Source organism: Gopherus flavomarginatus, chromosome 3 (genome assembly GCF_025201925.1).
Source record: "Gopherus flavomarginatus isolate rGopFla2 chromosome 3, rGopFla2.mat.asm, whole genome shotgun sequence".
Taxonomy (NCBI): domain Eukaryota; kingdom Metazoa; phylum Chordata; order Testudines; family Testudinidae; genus Gopherus; species Gopherus flavomarginatus.
The window spans coordinates 82,471,746-82,494,367 of record NC_066619.1 but is presented as its reverse complement, the minus strand read 5'-3'; the positions used below and the strand labels follow the sequence as shown (position 1 = coordinate 82,494,367).

The window sequence follows — 22,622 nt, the reverse complement described above, 5'->3', positions numbered from 1 at the left end:
TATTAATAAATCTTTACAGTTTACTAAGGATTTGCTGAGAGTGTGACATTTGGGTAAGATCTGAAATATAGATTGACCTGAGGGTAGGGTAGAGTAGGGTAAGTGTCTGATCCTTTGGGATTGGTAGAACTTTAACTATGGCGAATGGGGTTTTCAGTAACCTATCACTGTTTGCTAGATGGGAGCCAGAGGCTGGAATGCCTAAAGGAGGCTATGTTTGGCTTCTTGTTTACCAGTGTGGTGCTACAGAAGCTCTTTTGTTACTGGCTTAGTGAATCTAATTATAGAATAAACCACCAGTTTGGGGGATTCTTGCAGTCTTGAGTGTGGCATTATCAGTTTGGTCCATCTAGGCACTGGGTCACAGAAGTTATTCTGAATAAGGGGATGTGATGGAGCAGAGAAACCTCACACCACCACAAAAGGGGTTAAAGAGAGCCTATGGGCCCCACTAGCCTCGCTCCACTATACCTGCAGCCAATGCCAGTCCTACAGGAGAAGAAAAGGAGAGAACCTGGCTCACTTAAGGCCTGATAGGCTGGACTGGGCAGTTTCTGGGCTGGAGGATTTCTGATCCCATATGAAGTCACTCTGGGAACTGAAGAAAAAGTCTACTAGAGAAGGAGAATGAATACAAAGTAGGGGGAAAACAAAAAAGAAAAAAAAAGAGTAGATGCAGAAGCAGATGATCACGATGACAACCATCAGCAAAAAAGCAAAGCTGAGGCAGGAAATAATAAACCAATATGTTATAATTGTAAGACCCCTAGCCAAAGAAATAAGATTAGGTGACATTAATCCTGTGAAAGTAGCTGACTGGATTTTTTTTTAAAGCATAGGGGATATAATAAGAGCCAGATGATTGTGAGATGGGGATCTTTTAGTTCAGTGTGAAGACAAAGAGCAAGCTGATAAACTGCTACAACCTAAGACACTAAGGAAAGTTAAAATAAATGGGCAGCTACCAAAGTATTTGACTGAAACAAAGAGGGTAATATCTGGAGTGCTATTAAAATGGAGCAATGATGAGATAACCAAAAGCACAGGAGAAGATAAAGTGTTAGTAATCAAGCGACTGATTAGTAATAGCATCCCCAATACCATCACAGTAAACCTGGTGGCTGGACTTTGTAACTTTGTCCTCACCCACAACTATTTCAGATTTGGGGACAATTTATACCTTCAAGCTAGCGGGACTGTTATGGGTACCCGCATGGCCCTACAGTATGCCAACATTTTTATGGCTGTCTTAGAACAATGCTTCCTCAGCTCTCGTCCCCTTATGCCCCTACTCTACTTGAGCTACACTGATGATATCTTCATCATCTGGACCCATGAGAAGGAGGCCCTTGAGGAATTCCACAGGATTTCAACAATTTCCACCCCACCATCAACCTCAGCCTGGACCAGTTCACACAAGAGGTCCACTTCCTAGACATTACAGTTCTAATAAGCGATGGTCACATAAACACCACCCTATACCGGAAACCTACTGACCACTATACTTACCTACATGCCTCCAGCTTTCATCCAGATTACATCACATGATCCATTGTCTACAACCAAGCTATAAGATACAGCCACATTTGCTCCGATCCCTCAGACAGAGACAAACACCTACTGGAGCTCTATCAAGCGTTCTTAAAACTACAATACCCACCCGGTGAAGTGAAGAAACAGATTGACAGAACCAGAAGAGTACCCAGAAGTCACCTACTACAAGACACACCCAATAAAGAAAATAACAAAGCCGCTAGCCGTCACCAGAGCCCCCAACTAAAACCTCTCCAGCGCATCATCAAGAATCTACAACCTATCCTGAAGGACAATCCCTCAGTCTCACCGATCTTGGGAGACAGGCCAGTCCTCGGTTACACACAGCCCCCCAACCTGAAGCAAATACTCACCAGCAACTACACACCACACAACAAAAACACTAACCCAGGAACCAAACCTTGCAACAAACCCTGGTGCCAACTCTGTCCAAATATCTATTCAAGGGACACCATCATAGGACCTAACCACATCAGCCACACCATCAGGGGCTCTTTCACCTCCACATCTACCAATGTGATATATGCCATCATGTGCCAGAAATGCCCCTCTGCCATGTACATTGGCCAAACCGGACAGTCCCTACACAAAAGAATAAACGGACAAAAATCTGACATCAGGAATCATAACATTCAAAAGCCAGTAGGAGAACACTTCAGTCTCCCCAGTCACTCAATAACAGACCTAAAAGTGCCAAAAAATTTTTTTTTAAAACAGACTCCAATGTGAAACTGCAGAACTGGAATTAATTTGCAAACTGGATACCATCAGATTAGGCCTGAATAAAGACTTGGGAGTGGTTGGGTTTTTACAAAACTTAAACCTAATTTTCCCAATGCTAATTTCCCCCTACTGTTACTCATACCTTCTTGTCAACAGTCTGAAATGGGCCACTCTCATTACCACTTCAAAAGTTATTTTTCCTCCCTTGGTATCCTGCTGTTAATTGAATTGTCTTGTTAGACTGACCTCACACTCGGTAAGGTAACTTCCATCCTCTCATGTATTTATACCCGCTCCTGTATTTTCCACTCCATGCATTTGATAAAGTGGGATGGCCCTAGGGTTGCCAATTTTGGTTGGACATATTCCTAGTAGTTTCATCACATGACATAATCTTTAGTTAAAGATTTAGCTTTAATTCTGGAAGAGTCCATGGCAAACCTTGAATTGGCAATCCAAGCAGGGCTTGGGTCCACGTGCCACATCCCCTTAAGATCTGAGACTCACATGCCTAAGGAAGCCAGAAGATTCCTGGCCTAAAGGCAGGAATGAGGCATCTCTGCCATTCATGTAGAGAAGCAAGGGGCTTGAAGCTAGGTGCACTAACTACTAGGTCTCCCGGCCATCCAAGCACACTATAACGGGGGAATAGTGCTATGTTTATTTTTTAAATTAGGCTTCAACCTGACCAACTAGCACACACTAAAGTATACCTTGCCTTACCTCCACTAGTTTTAGAAAATGTTAGTGAGAATGTGCTAGCTAACACCTTTAAAAATTCTTCCATATTGAAGTCAAGACAGACCTCAAGTGTTATTCTTCATTTTAGAGGAAATGGAAGTATGGGAGTTTAAGGTCCAGATATTGAAAGGTATTTCAATTACTAACAATGCAGATAGGTGCCTAGTGGGATTTTCAGAAATGCCCAAGCGCCTTACTCCCACTGAAATCAATTTGCTATCCATAAAAGTGTCCAACCCCTTTTTGAATCTTCCTAAATTCTTTGCCTCAGTGACGTCCCATGGTGATGAGTTCACAGCCTAACTACATGTGGAGTGAAAAAAAAAATGTTTCCTTTAATTGTTTTTGAATTTGCCACTTTTTAAATTTAATTGAGTGTGTCTCCTTGTTCCTGTATTATGAAACAGGGAGAACAGAGCCTCCCAACCAATCTGCTATATACTATTCATTATTATATGTACTATTATCATGCCTCCTCTCCTTTCTAAGGTAAAGAATTATAAACCTCTCTCTGTCTCCTCATGGGAGTTTTTCCAAGCCCCCAATCATCTGTGTCACCATTCTCTGACCCCTCTCTAATTCTGCAATCTCTCTCTTGAGGTGGGTGACCAATACTGCATCAGTAATGTAGATAAGGTGACACCACTGACTTTTCTGTATTATTTGCCATCCTATTCCTTATGTAATCTAACATCTTGTTTGTTTTTTTTGGCTGCAGATGCACATTGAACAGAAGTGTTTATGCACATTGAACAGAAGTCTGTCCACAATGACACCCAGTTCCACCTCCTGAGTTTATACAGTAAATTTAGCACTTTGTACTGTGTATGAATAGTTTATTTTTTCCTCCAAAATACATTACTTTGCACTTATTGACATTGAACTTCACTTGACAACATGCTGCCTAGTTATCTAGCTTGGTTAGGCCCCTCTGAAGTTCTCCACAGTCCTCTCTTGTCTTGATTAACCTAATTAATTTCTCATCACATCCACATTTTGCAACCTCACTGTTCACCCTTTTCCAGATCATTAATATATTTATTAAACAACTAGCACAATATAAGTACTAGTACAAAACCTTGAGTTACCCCTCTACAATATCTTTTTGTATAATGGAAACTGACTATTTAATCCAACTCTTTATTTTTTGTCTCCTAGTCTATTTTTGGCTAATGACACTACTTGACTCTTATTTTGTGATTACTTAGTTTCTTTAGCAGCCTCTTGTAAGGGAACTTGTCAAAGGCCTTTTGAAAATCTAAATAATGTCAACTGGTTATTTAAACATTCAAAGAATGCTAGTAATTACAAAAACCATGCTGGTTAGACCCTATCATTCCAGGTGTTTAATTTTCAATTGTCATTTTAACCAATTTTCCAGAGTCAGATTTTAAAAAAACTTACTAGTCTGTTATTCTCCAAATCACCCCTAGGTACAATATGTATTAACCCCCCTCTCGCCCCAAGCCTCTGGAACAGTAGCTCTTTTGAATGAGAGATTGCATATTTTGGTAGCCTCTCAGCCACTTCATACTGAAGCTCCTTCAGGACTCCTGGATGTATAACATCTGGGCCTGGTGACAGATTTCTTTTTATATCAATTTGTTCCAGCATCTTTCCTTCTAACAATTTGATCTCTAATAATACCTCACTTTAATTACCAGAAGAGAGCAGGAGAGAAGGCTGAAATCCCATTTCTTTCCATAACTAAAGCTAAACCCAAACTGTATCACCTCAGAAGACAAGACAACTGAATTTCTCTACCTCTACAGTGCTGCCATGAAGACATCAGGTTATTTTTTTCTAAGAGATTGTTTTTAGAAAATATTACCTTGTGATAAGTATGGCTGCATCTACTGAGGACATGTCTTCTCCCCAGCTTGTTGACATTTCTAAATGTATATCATTCTTCTTGCCAAACTCCTCATGTTGCCACTTACAGAAACTCTCCAGCATTTTTTCTCCATGATTCCCGATATACATATCTGCCTGAAAATTATCAGAGGGGTACCCGTGTTAGTCTGGATCTGTTAAAGCAGCAAAGAATCCTGTGGCACCTTATAAACTAACAGACGTTTTGGAGCATGAGCTTTCATGGGTATTCCGACAAAGTGGGTATTCACCCACGAAAGCTCATGCTCCAAAACGTCTGTCAGTCTATAAGGTGCCACAGGATTCTTTGCTGCCTGAAAACTGAATTGCTTGTTTTATATAATTGTTCATATTATTATGAACACTTAAATGACAATATATAATTTTTTCATCTTTTATTTGCCAATGTGTATAAGTTATGAGATCACAAAGCTGACCACAACTTTCACCCATATATCAGAATTTCCTAACAATGCCTCACCCCACATTTAGTCCTAATTACTCATGTGAAATTATTATAATAGATTTTGTTGTCTGCCATGCATTGTTGATCTATAGTTGTCTAGATATGAATATATTTCTGATTCCTTGTTTTTCAGTTTAATGGCATTTTTTCCTGTAGTATATATAAGATATAGTGTACAAAGAAAAATGTTCTCAAATAATTTTACAAATATAAGCACATGCTTTGTTTCAGTTAATATAGATATTCTGTTTTATTTGTCACAAAATATACATAGCACAATTGTTTTAACTTCAAGAACAGAAGCCATCTTTGTTTAACTTTAATTAAATCAATGCTGGTGAAAAGTATGCCCTCAGATACATACAGTGGACCTTGTCACCCATATTCTTCTCCCCATATGTGCTGATCTTCCACTGGTACAAGCTGGAGTTCATTGTATCTAGGGAGAGCACTGATGCCAAGATGCAGTGTTTGGATTTGAGGAATCTTTTTTTCCTGCTGAGAGGATTACTATATGTCTAAACAAGAAATGCTTCTTTAGCTACTAGCCTAAGGATAATTTAATTTATTTAAATGTATATGTTAAACATCTCTCTTACATAGATATAAGATTCCATTTATTATTTTTGTGAACTCCAACTAAAATATGCAAAGCTTTCAGATACTTTGTAAAATAACAAAAAGTCCACATACTACTACTCTAAAATATAAGGGAACCATAGGTCACTCCAAAGAATGACCACACACTACAACAGCTGATTCATCTCTTCAACAAGGGAACAGGATTTAAAAGATGAGTTCTAAAATGATGTCTGAAAGATATATCATGAAAGAGTGGCTACACTCTTGTTTTGTTTACATATGACTGACCTATATCTAATTTTACAACTAACTGTAAGCTTTGAAACTAAAAGGATTTTCCTTTCACAGTGAAATATCCACATGCACAGCAAAAAAATAGCTGACAATGGACTGAAGTTTGTAAATACCAGCCAGTCTCAACTACAGATTAAGAAAAAATCATTTACAATTTTTAAGTTACTTGAAAGCCATATGGCCCTCAATTTTGAAATAAACTAGGTGTGGGAATTGTCTATCACTGTGCAGACGTATAGCATCTAGTGCTATGAGCTCCCAATTTTGATTGGGGTCTCTCACCACTACAAATAAATATTAATAGTAAAAATAATAATGAATAGACAGGAGATAAATGGAGAAAAATTATCAGTGATGAGTATTCTATGACTTAATGAAGCAGCAAGCAACATGTCCCTACCCTTCTATTCATTCTACAATGTCTCGTCACAGAATAAGACATATTCAGTACTTTCTTACTGGAGTCTCATGAAGCAGAACAAGCTTAGTCACTCGAAGAGTCACTTGAATTCCAAGGCTCTTGTGCTGGAAAAGGTTAAAAACCTTTAACAAAAAAACAAAACAAAAAAACAAACATGAGTGCTTTCATTGGACACATTGGAATACATTACAACCTTCAAAAAAATCAAATCTCAGAATTCAAGGATCTCTTAATATTGTAGGACTTTGACTTCACATTTGAATTTTCTACACATTAAATATAACACAATACTTAGATATTAATGTTTTTTGAGGTGGGGGGGAGGAGACGACAGATAAGGGGTTATCCAGTGTTTGGTCCAAGTATCCTAAAAGGGCTCTATCTTCTCCAGATGACCATGACATAGCTTTACAAACCATAGCCCATTTATTCAAACACTTCCACATGTACATAGTGTCATGCCATGCATCCCATTGAGATAAATGCAGGACCGAGGCTAAAAGTGAGTAGCAGATGGCAAGAAGCAATAACTCACAGGGCCAAACAAACAGAGTAGTTGTGATCAGGATTTTCCCACTCTTCATTTCATGATCCTTTATTCTTACATACTGCAGTTACTAATTTTCACTGCCTTGTGGATCAAATAAGTGTGTTGCATTCACGTTCATTGCTGGGAGGAAACATAACTTTGTCTGAGACTGTAATTGCTTCTCCTCTAGCCCCCAAGAAGATCAAAAGATCCTTCTAAATGAGAAGAGTCACCTCTTCATAATGAGTTCAGATCAGACTCTTGTCCGAAGCATTCACCCTGAATATAGTTCAAATAACAATATGGGTTTCTAATCATGCAATCACGCTGTTCAACTCCCACTTCTTTTGCTTCACTTTTGAAGATACAAGATACGTCTGCAGAATCATAGCTTCTGTGCTGCTGAATATTCATAGTACTTTCTGACAGTCTACTGAATTTTATGGAATGCCCACTTACAGTTAATTATGCCTGTTGAACAACTGTAACAATTAATTCAATCAATCTCTGGGCATGCATTTTTCTTTCTGCCAAATGCCTTGATAAGTTCTAAGAGTTTCCTACCATATTTAAGATGGTTAAAATAAATCGCCTGGCAGCATCTGCTCCATGATACGAAACCATAGCTGGATCTGCAACCACTACAGTTTCTATATTGTACTCCTGAGGTAATTTATAGGAGTATCTTTTTTTTCTTCCTCTTCCTCCTAGTTTTTGATTCCTGGATTTTCTTTTATCTGTAACATAAAAATATTGCTACATGAATTCATCCTTTAACATAGCAGTTTTATGTAAGTGTCACTGAGGTGATATTTTTAGGATTTGCTAGAAAAAGTTGTACTATAAAAAATCACTGCCAAGACATCTGTGAGTGGAGAGATAACAACAACTACAGGATTACAATAGAACTTTGATTTTACAAACACCAGTCTTATGAACAATCGGTTATACAAACCATTTTTCCCAATGGGGGGGAAGGGGGATGGAAATCCCATAAAGAAGGTGAAGTCGATGAAATACAAGTCCACATCCCTTCATATTCTGATGCCTTCAATGCACTAGAAATCACTTTGCAATGGTTTGTGGGACAAGAAAGCAGTGCAGTGCTCCATACTGCAACTTATGCACTGTACTACTTTAACTCAGACACTGAATGTTATGAATCCCTCAATACCGAGGTAGTAAAATAGAGATTCCACTGTATATGCATTTATAATACAATGTAATAATTAATACATGGTAACATATTTACTGGGGCTACTTATCCACTCATGCTTAGTATGAGGCTATGGACTATATTCAAGCATGTTAGCTGCTAGTTCAGCATACTGCTCAAGCTGGAATTCTGTCCTGCTGCTGCATGAGTACACCAGAGCCCGGAGGGCCTGCTGCACCTTCTTCCCTAGTTCTAGTGTACACATGTAAAACAAAACAGGATTTTGCCTTCAGTCTGGCTAAGGGAAGAATACTAATTAATGTCATGGGTTGACACAAAAATAGGCTTATTGAAGTTACAAGAATGAGGAGTGCTTGTGGCACCTTAGAGACTAACAAATTTATTTGAGCATAAGCTTTCATGGGCTAAAACCCACTTCATCGGATACATGCAGTGGAAGATACAGTAGGAAAATATATATATGCACAGAGAACATAAAAAAATGGGTGTTGCCATACCAACTGTAATAAAGTTACAAGAGTATCTCCCTGCCTTCGGAAAAATCTGCAGTCCACACATCTCTCCCCCTTCCTATCACCCCCCCCTCCACACACACACAGAAAGAAAAATCTGGATAGAAACACATTAACACCCCAAGGAACAAGAGCATGTTGTACACATGGACCAATTCATTAGTAAAAATCAGGGGACAAACTCTGTTTTGCAAGTAGTAGTTTGAAGGGTCATATACTGGAGGATTTCATTGAAGCACTTTCCTCAATTTTACAAAAAGGACTAGAAAAACAAGACTTTAAAGTAAAAATTGCTGTAATTATATACAAATTAAATAATGCGCAAAAGATGACTTGAGTAAATAAGTTTCTCAGCACGCAATAAACTCCAAATTGAAAATGTATTAAACTCGTAGATGAATAGAGACCACCAGTTCTTGATTATTTAAATACAACAAAATTCCAACTACAATTTAGGTTATTATAAAAAAATGGATTTGAATTTATTTACACAGATAGGTGGACCAGAAGGTAGCCAGGTATTTATACAGTAATTAGCAATACTAATTTTAAAGTTTAATGAAACAACAAAATAAAATGCAAGCACTATCCATGATTCATATTGGACTATCTTGCATGTCACAAAAGTTGCTCCCATTTAAGTCAAGTAAATAACTCTCAGAGCTCCATGATGTGGGTTTGGACCCTATGTTGGGACACAATTTATGCTGGAGATAGCAATTATAGACACATGTTCTGAGACAGTTCAGGCATTAGGAGATTTAAGCAAAATGTTTTTCAATTAACCAGTCTCATCCCTATGTGGTAAATTCCTGTACTCCATCTTATGAATTTCAGCATGCTTTCCAAAACATAAGAAAAACTTTTCACAAAAATAATGAAATAATCTCTTTAGGCTTAATGACTTCAAAAATATTACTTACAGAGTAGTGAAAGCCAATACAATGCTAAATGTAAAGATACATTTATGAAAAATTGTGATTTGGAGATACTTCCTCATCAGGGACAGTGTTAAGAGTGTGGCAATTTGGAGATGTGCCCTGGGGACACGGATTGGGAACACCACATGGCTGTGTGCAGCAGCTCACTACAGAAGCTCTCCAGTTTATTTTATTACTGTTTTATTCCTCTCTGTCATTGGTTTGTTGTTTAATGAACCCCCAAATCATTACATGGTGTCAGAAGTGCTGAATGAGAAGGAAACAGGACTTTTTTGAAGCGATTTTGAAGTTAACTCCTGTCTTTGCAACTGAAAGCAGAGACAAAGAGAGGCATCAGAGAAGCAAGTGAAGCACCAGGCGTAGAGGCTTTTGCATGTATTTGGTGAGCACAATAGTAGCTTGCCTAGCTTAAGAAAGTGGGGTGGAGTCCAAAATGGATGTGTTGCAACCTTGTTCCAGTCTGCAATTGTCAGGCAACGTTGTGGCAAACTGGAAAAAATTCAGGCAGAGATTTGAATTGTATTTGACAGCCATAGGGGCAGAGGATAAAAATGGTAAAGTGAAATCAAATCTTTTTGCGTGTTGCTAGGAAGGAAGCTTTGGATATTTATAGCAAATTTAAATTTGAAGAAGGAAAATGCATGAGGTTAAATAAAATATTGACTACATTTGAGGCATGTTGCATGCCGAAAAGGAATGAGATCTTTGAGCAGGACAGGATTAAGGCAGGGGCTTTAGGGGCTGCAGCAAAAGGAGTCCAGCAAAAATAAGTCAGAGGCAGCGATCTCCAACTTGAGGTCACTAAAAGTCCTGCGCTCTCAGAAGCAGCGGGACTCTCAGGACCCAAGCCGCTCTCAGAAGCAGGACCCAAGGAGAGCAGGACCCAGGCCACTCTCAGAAGCAGCAGGCTACTAGCACATCTCTATAGCATGGGGCCATGGCATGCAGGCAGCCTGCCTGAACCCTGATGTGCTGCCAGCAGGGATTTGCCTGTGGTAAGCGCCTCCTGGCCAGAGCCTGCACCTTGCACCCCCCCCAACCCCAACCCCCTGCCCGAGATCAGAATCTCCCTCCTGCACCCCAGTCCTCTGCCCTAGCCCCCTCCTGCACCAAACTCCCTCCAAGAAAAAATACTTGTATACAGGAGCCACACAAAATCTAATAGTCCTGGGCCCACAGGAGAGTTAATCTGGCCCTGCCTTTGACAGATACAAATTTTTTACATGAATGCAAAAAAACTGATGACATCATAGAGCAATATGTCACAGAATTAAGGAAACTCAGTAAAATCTGTGACTTTGGTGACTTGGTAGAGTCTTTGGTTAGAGAGAATCATTTGTGGCATTAATAACAATGTGTAAAGAGAGACACTCCTCCATGAAAAATATTTAATTTTAGAAAAAGCTCTCCAAATATGCAGGGCAGCAGAAACTGTGAAAGAACAAGCCAAAGAACTGAATTACACAGAAGAGATTATCCATACACTAAGTACTAAAGAATATAGCCAGAACAGGTTAAAATCAGAAAGTGGAACCACTCACTACGAAAATCACTGATCGAGGGGAAAACTAGATACAGACGGTTAAGTGGAAGTTGTGGATCACAGCATGGCCCCAAACAATGTGTTGCCTTTGGGAAACTCTGTCATAAATGTGGGGAAATAATCATTTTGCAAAGTGCTGTAGATCCCACATGCAGAAAAGTCAAGTGCATTCAGTTAAAGACAGTCTGGTTGAGGAGTTTTTCATAGATTTACTGGGATCTATCAAGCCTGATGAGAGTAACTAGATACTGCCTATGACATTGAATGGAACAATTATTCCACTGAAATGGACACAGGAGCTCAAGTTAATATGCTGTCTGAACAAGATTATGAAAGACTGAAAATAAGACCAAAACTGGAAGCAACAAAAATAAAAGTAACTGGCTATTCTGGAACTAATATACCAGTGAAGGGGAGGTGCACTGCTAGCAACCACCATAAAAACACCATGTATAGGCTCCCTCTCATTGTAATGCCAAAGAAAGTGACACTAATTTTAGACCTGACTGCATGTGAGAAACTCAGTCTGGTAAAATGGGTGCTGTCCCTGCAAGATCATACTGAACCTGGCTATGAGGCACTCTGTCAGGAATATTATGACCTGTTTCAAGGGTTGAGTTGCTTGCAGGGTGAACATACAACCTGGATAAACAAGCAGGGCCCTCCAGTTACCTATCCATGTAGAAAGGTGCCATTTGCACTCCAGGATAAATTCAAGGCTGAGCTTGCAAGGATGGAAGCAATGCAAGCAATACAAAAAACTGAGGAGCTAAACAAAAACAAAAAAAATGGGTGAGCTCCTTAGTCCTTGTGAAGAAAAATAACAAGTCAGCTACACCTATGCTTAGATACCAGACACTTCAACAAAGCTATAAAAAGAGAACATTTCAAACTACCAACCAGAGAAGAGATTATGGTTCAATTTGTAAATGATCAATATTTCAGTAAATTGGATGCATCCTCAGGGTTTTGGCAGCTAAAATTAATGAAAAAAGCTCAAAGCTATGCAAATTTAATACCTTATTTGGAAGATACACATTTTTACTCTTCTCCTTCGGCATAGCTTCAACATCAGAAGTGTACCACAAAACCATACATATGATTTATGAACATATTAACGGTGTTGACACCTCAGTGGATGACATCATCATCTGGGGATCAATGAAAGGAGCATGATCGTAGACTTGAGGAAGTCCTGGATGCAACTAGAGCTGCAAACCTCAAACTAAATAGGGAGAAACTGACTTCTGTTGGGGACGTTATTTTCAATGAAGGTGTAAAACCTGATAAGAGGAAAATTTCAGCCATTGAACTGTCAAAGAAAGATGTCCAACGGTTCCTGGGAATGGTTAATTATCTTGGAAAATTCATATTTTAATCTAATTTAGCTACCAAAGCAGTGGCTTTGAGAAAACTTCTAGAGAATAAAAATGAATGGTATTGGAGTGCAGAACAGGAGGAATCATGGGAAGGTTTAGATTACTGCCACACCAACAGTCTCCTATAGGCAGCTTTATTGTCCAAACTTGAAACAATTCTTCAGCTCACCCTAGGCTATAACTCCCAGGGGATTTTTCCCCTTTATTTTTCATATTCTAACTGCCTCTCCTTCCAGGAGAGACTGGCAGTCCTGCTACTCCTGATTCTCTTCCCTGTTCTCAGAGTACCAGTCCCCGAGACCTTTTCTCTCTGGAGGCCCCTGGCAGTCCTGCTTCCTAGCTCTGACCCACAAGGTCTCCCTCAGGCCTGGTCTACACTACGCGTTTAAACCGATTTTAGCAGCGTTAAACCGATTTAACGCTGTACCCATCCACACTACGAGGCCCTTTATATCGATATAAAGGGCTCTTTAAATCAGTTTCTGTACTCCTCCCCGACGAGAGGAGTAGCGCTAAAATCGGTATTACCATATCGGATTAGGGTTAGTGTGGCCGTAAATCGATGGTATTGGCCTCCAGGCGGTATCCCATAGTGCACCACTGTGACCGCTCTGGACAGCAATCTCAACTCAGATGCAGTGGCCAGGTAAACAGGAAAAGCCCCGTGAAATTTTGATTTTCATTTCCTGTTTGCCCAGCGTGGAGCTCTGATCAGCACGGGTGGCAATGCAGTCCCAAATCTAAAAAAAGCTCCAGCATGGACCGTATGGGAGATACTGGATCTGATCACTGTATGGGGAAACAAATCTGTTCTATCAGAGCTCCGTTACAGAATACGAAATGCCAAAGCATTAGAAAAAAAAATCTACAGGCTACACAGTGCTGCGTGAGAAGCGTAACGGGAAGCCAGAGACTCAAATGGACGCTCACGGAGGGAGGGGGTACTGAGGACTCCAGCTATCCCACAGTCCTCAGCAGTCTCCGAAAAGTATTTGCATTCTTGGCTGAGCTCCCAATGCCTGTAGGTTCAAACACATTGTCCAGCGTGGTTCAGGGTATAGCTCGTCAATTTACTCCCTCCCCCCATCAAGTGAAAGAAAAGGGAAAGAAATCGTTTCCTGACTCTTTTCAATGTCACCATATGTCTACTGAATGCTGGTGGTAGACGAGATGCTGCAGCAGTGAAGAGCAGTATCCGCTCTTCTCCCCTCCCCAATGGCAGACGGTACAATATGACTGCTATCCGTTGTCACCATCAGCAAGTGCTTGATAACTGCTGAATACCCCTGGCTGGCCTCAGGGGCGCCTGGGTAAAAACAGGAATGATTCCTGGTCATTCCCAGTAGATGGGACAGAACGGCTGGTAATCGTCCTCATCATAGCAACTGGGGGCTGAGTTCCATCAGCCCCCTCCCTTTCCTGTGTAAAGAAAAGATTCTGTACTGCCTGGACTAGCATAGCAGCGGCACGCTGGGCTCCTCTCCTCCGCACTGCTTAATGTCCTGCCTGGACTGTCATAGCAGCGGGAGGCTGCCTCCCCCTCATTTTATCTCACTAACAAGTCACTGTTTGTTATTCCTGCATTCTTTATAACTTCATGACACAAATGGGGGGGGCACTGCCACAGTAGCCCAGGAAGTTTGGGGGAGAAGGGAAGCAACGGGTGGGGTTGTTGCAGGGGCACCCCTCGTGAATAGATTCATAGATTCATAGACTCTAGGACTGGAAGGGACCTTGAGAGGTCATCGAGTCCAGTCCCCTGCCCTCATGGCAGGACCAAATATTGTCTAGACCATCCCTAATAGACATTTATCTAACCTACTCTTAAATATCTCCAGAGATGGAGATTCCACAACTTCCCTAGGCAATCTATTCCAGTGTTTAACTACCCTGACAGTTAGAAACCTTTTCCTAATGTCCAACCTAAATCTTCCTTGCTGCAGTTTAAGCCCATTGCTTCTTGTTCTATCATTGGAGGCTAAGGTGAACAAGTTTTCTCCCTCCTCCTGATGACACCCTTTTAGATACCTGAAAACTGCTATCATGTCCCCTCTCAGTCTTCTCTTTTCCAAACTAAACAAACCCAATTCCTTCAGCCTTCCTTCATAGGTCATGTTCTCAAGACCTTTAATCATTCTTGTTGCTCTTCTCTGGACCCTCTCCAATTTCTCCACATCTTTCTTGAAATGCGGTGCCCAGAACTGGACACAATACTCCAGCTGAGGCCTGACCAGCGCAGAGTAAAGCGGAAGAATGACTTCTTGTGTCTTGTTTACAACACACCTGTTAATGCATCCCAGAATCACGTTTGCTTTTTTTGCAACAGTATCACACTGTTGACTCATATTAAGCTTGTGGTCTACTATGACCCCTAGATCTCTTTCTGCCATACTCCTTCCTAGACAGTCTCTTCCCGTTCTGTATGTGTGAAACTGATTGTTCCTTCCTAAGTGGAGCACTTTGCATTTATCTTTATTGAACTTCATCCTGTTTACCTCAGACCATTTCTCCAATTTGTCCAGATCATTTTGAATTTTGACCCTGTCCTCCAAAGCATAGACTCATAGGTCAGAAGGGACCAATCTGATCATCTAGTCTGACCTCCTGCACAAGGCAGGCCACAGAACCCCACCCATCCAATTTTATAACAACCCCTATCCCAGGACCGAGTTATTGAAATCCTCAAAAATGGTTTGAAGACCTCAAGTTGCAGAGACACCACCAGCAAGCGACCCGTGCCCCACGCTGCAGGGGAAGGCGAAAAACCTCCAGGGCACCTGCCAATCCGCCCTGGAGGAAAATTCCTTCCCGACCCCAAATATGGCGATCAGCTAAACCCTGAGCATGTGGGCAAGAGTCACCGGCTAGTACCCAAGAAGGAATTCTCCGCAGCAACTAGAAACCTTCGTCTAATTTCAAGTCTAAACTTCCTAATATCCAGTTTATACCCATTTGTCCTCGTGGCTACATTAGTACTAAACTTAAATAATTCCTCTCCCTCCCTAACGTTAACCCCCTTGATATATTTATATAGGGCGAGCATATCCCCCCTCAGCCTTCTTTTGGCCAGGCTAAACAAGCCAAGCTCTTTGAGTCTCCTTTCATAAGGCAGTTTTTCCATTCCTCGGATCATCCTCGTAGCCCGTCTCTGAACCTGTTCCAGTTTGAATTCATCCTTCTTGAACATGGGACACCAGAACTGCACACAGTATTCCAGATGGGGTCTCACCATTGCAATCCCTCCCAGTTTGGTATCGTCCGCAAACTTAATAAGCGTACTTTCTATGCCAACATCTAAATCGTTGATGAAGATATTGAACAGAACCGGTCCCAAAACAGACCCCTGCGGAACCCCACTTGTTATACCTTTCCAGCAGGATTGGGAGCCATTAACAACTACTCTCTGAGTACGGTTATCCAGCCAGTTATGCACCCACCTTATAGTAGCTCCATCTAAATTGTACTTTCCTAGTTTATTTATAACAATATCATGCGAGACCGTATCAAATGCCTTACTAAAGTCTAGGTATATCACATCCACTGCTTCTCCCTTATCCACAAGGCTCGTTATCCTATCAAATAACGCTATCAGATTACTTTGACACGATTTGTTCTTTACAAATCCATGCTGGCTATTCCCTATCACCTTACCACCTTCCAAGTGTTTGCAGATGATTTCTTTAATTACCTGCTCCATTATCTTCCCTGGCACAGAAGTTAAACTAACTGGTCTGTAGTTTCCTGGGTTGTTTTTATTTCCCTTTTTATAGATGGGCACTATATTTGCCCCCTTCCAGTCTTCTGGAATATCCCCCGTCTCCCATGATTTCCCAAAGATAATAGCTAGAGGCTCAGATACCTCCTCTATTAACTCCTTGAGTATTCTAGGATGCATTTCATCAGGCCCTGGTGACTTGCAGGCATCTAACTTTTCTAAGTGATTTTTTACTTGCTCTTTTTTTATTTTATCTTCTAAACCTACCCTCTTCCCGTAAGCATTCACTATATTAGACATTCCTTCAGACTTCTCAGTGAAGACCGAAACAAAGAATGATGGCATGTAGCTCATCATTTCTGCAGGATCTGACATGGAGCAGCTGTGCTCTCCTGATACACTGGTTCTCTAGTACACTTGCCCCATATTCTAGGCAGGACTGACTATTTTTAGAAACCATAAAGGAGGGATTGACTCGGGGAGTCATTCCCAGTTTTGCTTTTGCGCCCCGGCCGATCTCAGCCAGGGCACCCATGATAGCAGCAGACAGCACAGAAGGACAGATAATCGTCATCTCATTGCCAAATTACACTGGCAGCAGATGGTACAGAATGACTGGTAACCATCTCTGCTATCATGCAAAAGCAAATGAATGCTGCTGTGTAGCGCTGGAGTATCGCCTCTGTCCACGGCATCCAGTACACATACGGTGACTGTAAAAAAAAAAGAAAAGCTGAACGGGCTCCATGGTTGCCGTGCTATGGCATCTGCCAGGGCAATCCAGGAAAAAAGGGCGTGAAATGATTGTCTGCCGCTGCTTTCCCAGAGGAAGGAATGAGTGACGACATTTACCCAGAACCACCCGCAACAATGATTTTTGCCCCATCAGCCACTGGGCTCTCAACCCAGAATTCTAAGGGGCAGGGGAGACTACGGGGACTATGGGATAGCTACGGAATAGCTACCCACAGTGCAACGCTCCGGAAATCGACGCTAGCCTCAGACCATGGATGCACACTGCCAAATTAATGTGCTTAGTGTGGCCGCGTGCACTCAACTTTATACAATCTGTTTTATAAAACCGGTTTATGTAAAATCGGAATTATCCCATAGTGTAGACGTACCCTCATTGAGAGTCCTCCTCCTTCCCCTGACCCAGAAGCCCTCTTCTAAAGCCAAATCTGGATAAGCTACTGTAGCGCAGGTGCACTGACTCTGCTCCCTCTTAAAGGGTCCAATATAACACTATACAAATTTAAACATACTTTCTTCAAAGCTAAAATAATTTAAAAAATATAAAATAACAATTCTGATAGATATCTTAAGTCTAAATCTCTGGCCTTTTTGCATGACCTAAACTTAGTGTATATGACTAGTCCTTAACTTTACATAGATGACAATTATAGAATCACAGTGTATTTTATTAACTAGATGTATTTTTGACATTTTTTGGGAAATCGGTTTCTTTAAAAGCTTCAGTGTCAGGATGCTGACCAAGAAACACATCCTATAAGCCATATAACTATGATTTACAATGCAAGTATTTAATGCTGAAATTCAAGGTTATAGCCCTAAATCAAAATAACAGACTCATTTCAGTTAGAAGAGAACTCTAGTGAGTCATCTTGTCCATCCACCTATATCCTAGAAGGACTGATTGACTCCAGTAAAGTTTCCAGCAACACAGTTTATCCATTTTTGATTCTCAGTTACAAATGGCAGCTATCAACTAGAAACTTTAATACGACATTGTTACTGCTCTTTAGAAAAATGAGTTGATATAAAAGTTTTAATCAGCTGAACATTTATTCTGGTAGAATGGATAATAAACAATACCCAGCAGAAGATAATAACCCATAAAGTATTTATTTGTCAATACTGTAGTCATAGAGAAAGATACTTGTATATTACAGTACAATCCAAATTAATGGAACTTGATTATGTCTCTCAGGATTGTACAGCATGAGAATTCCACCCAGCCATGCCCATTTCCTTCAGAGCTCTCTGGGGTTGTCAAGCCAAGGAAGAGCCTATACTAAGCCAGCCAGCCTTTTCTTACTTTGCTAGCAGGCTTCCCTGTCATCTGAAATTTCATTTATCAGAAGATTTCAGCTGTCCCCTAAATCCTTCAGATAAATGGTGTTACACCATATTGGCATAATTTGTATTCAACTGGTTGTCATTATCATTGCCAGATAACCAGGAACGTTATAGAAAACCATGTACCTGGTTCTTTGCATATTTATAAATAGGTAAAATTGTAAAGCAGTACTAATTACTAAATTACTTGAACTACAGGGTATAGGCTCAAATAGTTTCAGTGCAAAAAAATTCTTTTATTGTGCATGAGCTGAAGGAACTGAAATTAGAGTAAAAAAACTCCAAATAGGATTTACATTGTATAGCAATATATTTTCAATGAAACCACATTCATTTAGTTGGCAGTATAATAAATAACACAAAGTGAAAGTTACAAAGATGACACTCTACAACATCAGCTTTGAATTATTTTCTATAGCTACAGAAAACAGGAAAGATGAATAAATTGCTCAGAATCACTCCCTGTTGGTTACTGCAACCAAGCCTAGGAAATCTCAACCATTCAGCAATCCTCACGCCCCGACCCAGCCTCTCCGGAGTACCATTTAAGGACGGATTGCAATTCCTTTCAGCCTTGATTGAGTTCCCAAGCTGTTACTACATACTGCTACTTCTTCCTTAAGGACAGAAGCATCTTTCCTCTCTCCATGGTGCCCAATACTACTTTCCCCACATAAGCAGTCAACATATCAAATTCCCTACAAGAAAAGTGCATTTGACATAGTCTAGGAAAAAAAAAAGAGAAAATAAAAACATTAACCAGAAATGTTAAAAACCACAAAAACTAGGAAGGCTGAAGAATTAGTTATATAGAATATCAGTCAAATTACCCTAGGACTTTGCTTATTACCAAGTGTCTCACTCTCCTTCTCAGCCTAATGGACTCTCAGCCAATCTCTGGTCCTTCTTGTGGTCCATTTACTGAGAAAGGAGTGGAATGTGAGGTCTGTGTCTATGTCTAGGTATTTGTGTCTGACACACACACACACACACAAATAAAATGCAAAAGGCTTGTCTACACATTGCAATAGTGCTCACCAGCTGGGATGTAAAAGTTCCTAGTGCACATTGATAAAGTCAGAAATAGTACCACATCAACACACATTTGGGACTTTTTAGTGCATCCCAGTAGGGTCCACAAGGACAGTTAGTATGCAAAATGCTGATGTGAACTGGAGTTTAGACTCCAGCTGGCATGCAACAATGCATCATCTAGACAACTCCCCACACACAAACACATTTCCAGTAAAAAAGGCAGGCTGAACTACACACACACAGGAAGTCTGTGCGCACCACGGTGTGACTTTTTGCTTAAGTAAAAACAGGTTCTTAGTTTTCCCCCCAAAAAACTGTTTCACTGTGTGTTATCTTTCAACCCATTCCCACAGGAATAGATAACAAATAATACCTTATTTGATTGTCTTCTTCCAGTTCTGTATGCACAGCTTTTAGTCTTAATGATCCTCCAACACATTCAGCACAGATGTGTGTTCCCTTTAATGACTTTTAGTACACCACTGGTGAGATCATTGAGGCATGATCTTTAAAAAGGGGAAAAAGGAGAACCCAAGGAGTTATAGACCAGTCAGTCTAATTTTGATACCCAGAAAGATACTGGGAAAATTACAATCAATTTGTAAGCATCTAAAGGATAATAGCACCCTATATATAATAGACAACATGGATTTGTCAAGAACAAATCGTTGCAAATCATTCTTATTTCCTTCTTTGACTGGGATACTAGCCTAGTGGATGGAAGGAAGCAGTCAATATGTTATATCTTTATTTTAGTAATACTTCTGACACAGTCCAACATGACAGTCTCATAAACAAACTAGGAAAATGTGGTCTAGATGAAAGTACAATAAGATGGGTATACAACTGGTTATCAGTGGCTCTCTGTCAATTGGGAGGACCTATCTAATGGGGTCCTACAGGGCCCAGTACTACACAATATTTTCATTAATGCCTTGGATGATGAAGTAGAGAGTATGCTTTGCAAATGACACAAAGCTGGGAGAGACTTCAGGCACTTTGGAGGACATGATTAGAATTCAAAATGACCTTAACAAATTAGAGAATTGGTCTGAAATCAACAAGATAAAATGCAATAAAGACAAGTGCAAAGAATTACATTTAGGAAACAAAAATCAAATGCACAACTATAAAATGGGGAAAACTGGCTAGCTGGTAGTTCTGAAGAAAAGGATCTGGACGTTATAGTGGATCACAACTTGAACATGAACCAAAAATGGGTGAATTGGTTGATCCCAGGATGACTAAGAGCTGACAAAGTAATGCAGCTGTGAAAAAAAGGTAATGAAGTTCTAGCATGTATTAGGTGACGTATTTCCAGTAGAAACAGTGGAAGTTTTTATGCCATTATATGAGGCACTAGTGAGACTTCATCTGGAATACTTTGTGCAATTCTGGTCTCCCTTGTTAAAGAAAGGTGAATTTAAACCAGAACAGGCGCAGAGAAGGGCTACTTGGATGCTCTGAGGAATGGAAAACCTACCTTTTTAGAGGAGACTCAAAGAGCTTGGCTTGTTTAGCCTGATCACAAGAAGGCTGAGGGGAGATGTGATTGCTCTCTATAAATACATCAGAAGAATAAATACCAGAGAGGGAGAGGAGTTATTTAAGTTAAGTGCCAATGTGGACACAAGAACAAATGGATATAAACTGGCCATCAACAAGTTTAGGCTTGAAATTAGACAAAGGTTTCTAACCATCAGAGGCTGAAGTTCAGGAACAGCCTCCAAAGGGGAGCAGTGGGGGCAAAAACACTAACTGGTTTTAAGACTCATCTTGATAATTTTAAGGAGGGGTATCATGATGAGACTGCCTACAATGGCATGTAGCCAATCTGCAACTGCTAGCAGCAAACATCTCCAACAGCCAGTGATGGGACACTAGAAGGGGAGGGCTCTGAGTTACTGCAGAGAATTCTTTCCAGGTATCTGGCTGGTGGGTCTTGCCCACACGCTCAGAGTCTAACTGATCACCATATTTGGGGTAGGGAAGGAATTTCCCCCGGGTCAGATTGGCAGAAACCCTGTTGCAAAAAAGGCTAATATCATTTTGGAGTGTACTAACATATGCAAGACACAAGAGATAACTGTCTACTCGGCACTGGTGAGGCCTCAGCCGAAGTATTGTTTCCAGTTTGGGGCACCACACTTTAAGAAAGATGTGGACAAACTGGAGAGAGTCCAGAGGAAAGCAACAAAAATGATAAAAGGTTTAGAACACTGGGCATGTTTAGTCTTGAGAGAAGAAAATCAAGTGGGTACATAACAGTATTCAAATATGTTAAGGACTGTTTGAAGAGGACTGTGATCAACTATTCTTTATGTCCCCTGAAGGTAAGACTAGAAGTAACCAACTTAATCTGTACTGAGGGAGATTTACGTTCGATATTAGGGAAAACTTTCTAACTATAAAGAACAGTAAAGCACTGAAATAGTTAACAAGGGAAATTTTTGAATCCCCATTGTTGGAGGTTTTTAAGAACAGATTGCTCAAATACCTCTCATGGTGTCTAGTGTAGGTATACTTGGTCCTGCCTCAGCACAAGGGGGGATGAACTAGGTGACCTCTTATGGTCCCCTCCAGCCCTACATGTCTATGATTCTATTATAGCCAGCCAACCATTGTGATCAATTTGGCCCCAAGCCACTAATAAAAATATTGACCACTAAATCTCCAGACTGCCATACCAGCGTGCTGCAGAAGACAGGCACTCTGCTATAAAAGTAGGGTCTAGATTGCTGCAGTGTACTGAAAAAAATAATTATTCAGCGTGATGAACAGATAAAGATTGATCAAAGCAGCAATGCACAAACAAGGGAATATTACAGAAGCCTCTGGCAATACCTATAAAATCCATAATTTATGTTTTGTTAACCTTTTCAATTTAGGAGTTTTCTAACATATTGCACATAATTGCTTCTGAAAAGCTTTTCTATGGCTTCAACACACATGAATTATAAAGACAGCTGAAACTAAGTGACTGAGTTTTCCAGTCTGGTGGTGCAGATCATTACTGAAACTGATACATCATAACTGCC

General features: G+C 40.4%; 1 protein-coding gene across 3 annotated transcripts in view; it reads right to left on the bottom strand.

Annotated features, from left to right (window-relative positions):
- ADAMTS19 (ADAM metallopeptidase with thrombospondin type 1 motif 19) overlaps window positions 1-22,622 on the bottom strand; it is a 352,203-nt gene that overhangs the window by 182,568 nt on the left and 147,013 nt on the right. For all 3 annotated transcript variants that reach the window (XM_050945615.1, XM_050945613.1, XM_050945614.1), the window contains exons 4-6: window positions 7,747-7,919; window positions 6,692-6,775; window positions 4,850-5,007 (exon numbers count right to left, since the gene is read on the bottom strand). In XM_050945615.1, the coding sequence (XP_050801572.1) occupies window positions 4,850-5,007; window positions 6,692-6,775; window positions 7,747-7,919 (415 nt within the window). The remainder of the gene's footprint in view (window positions 1-4,849; window positions 5,008-6,691; window positions 6,776-7,746; window positions 7,920-22,622) is intronic.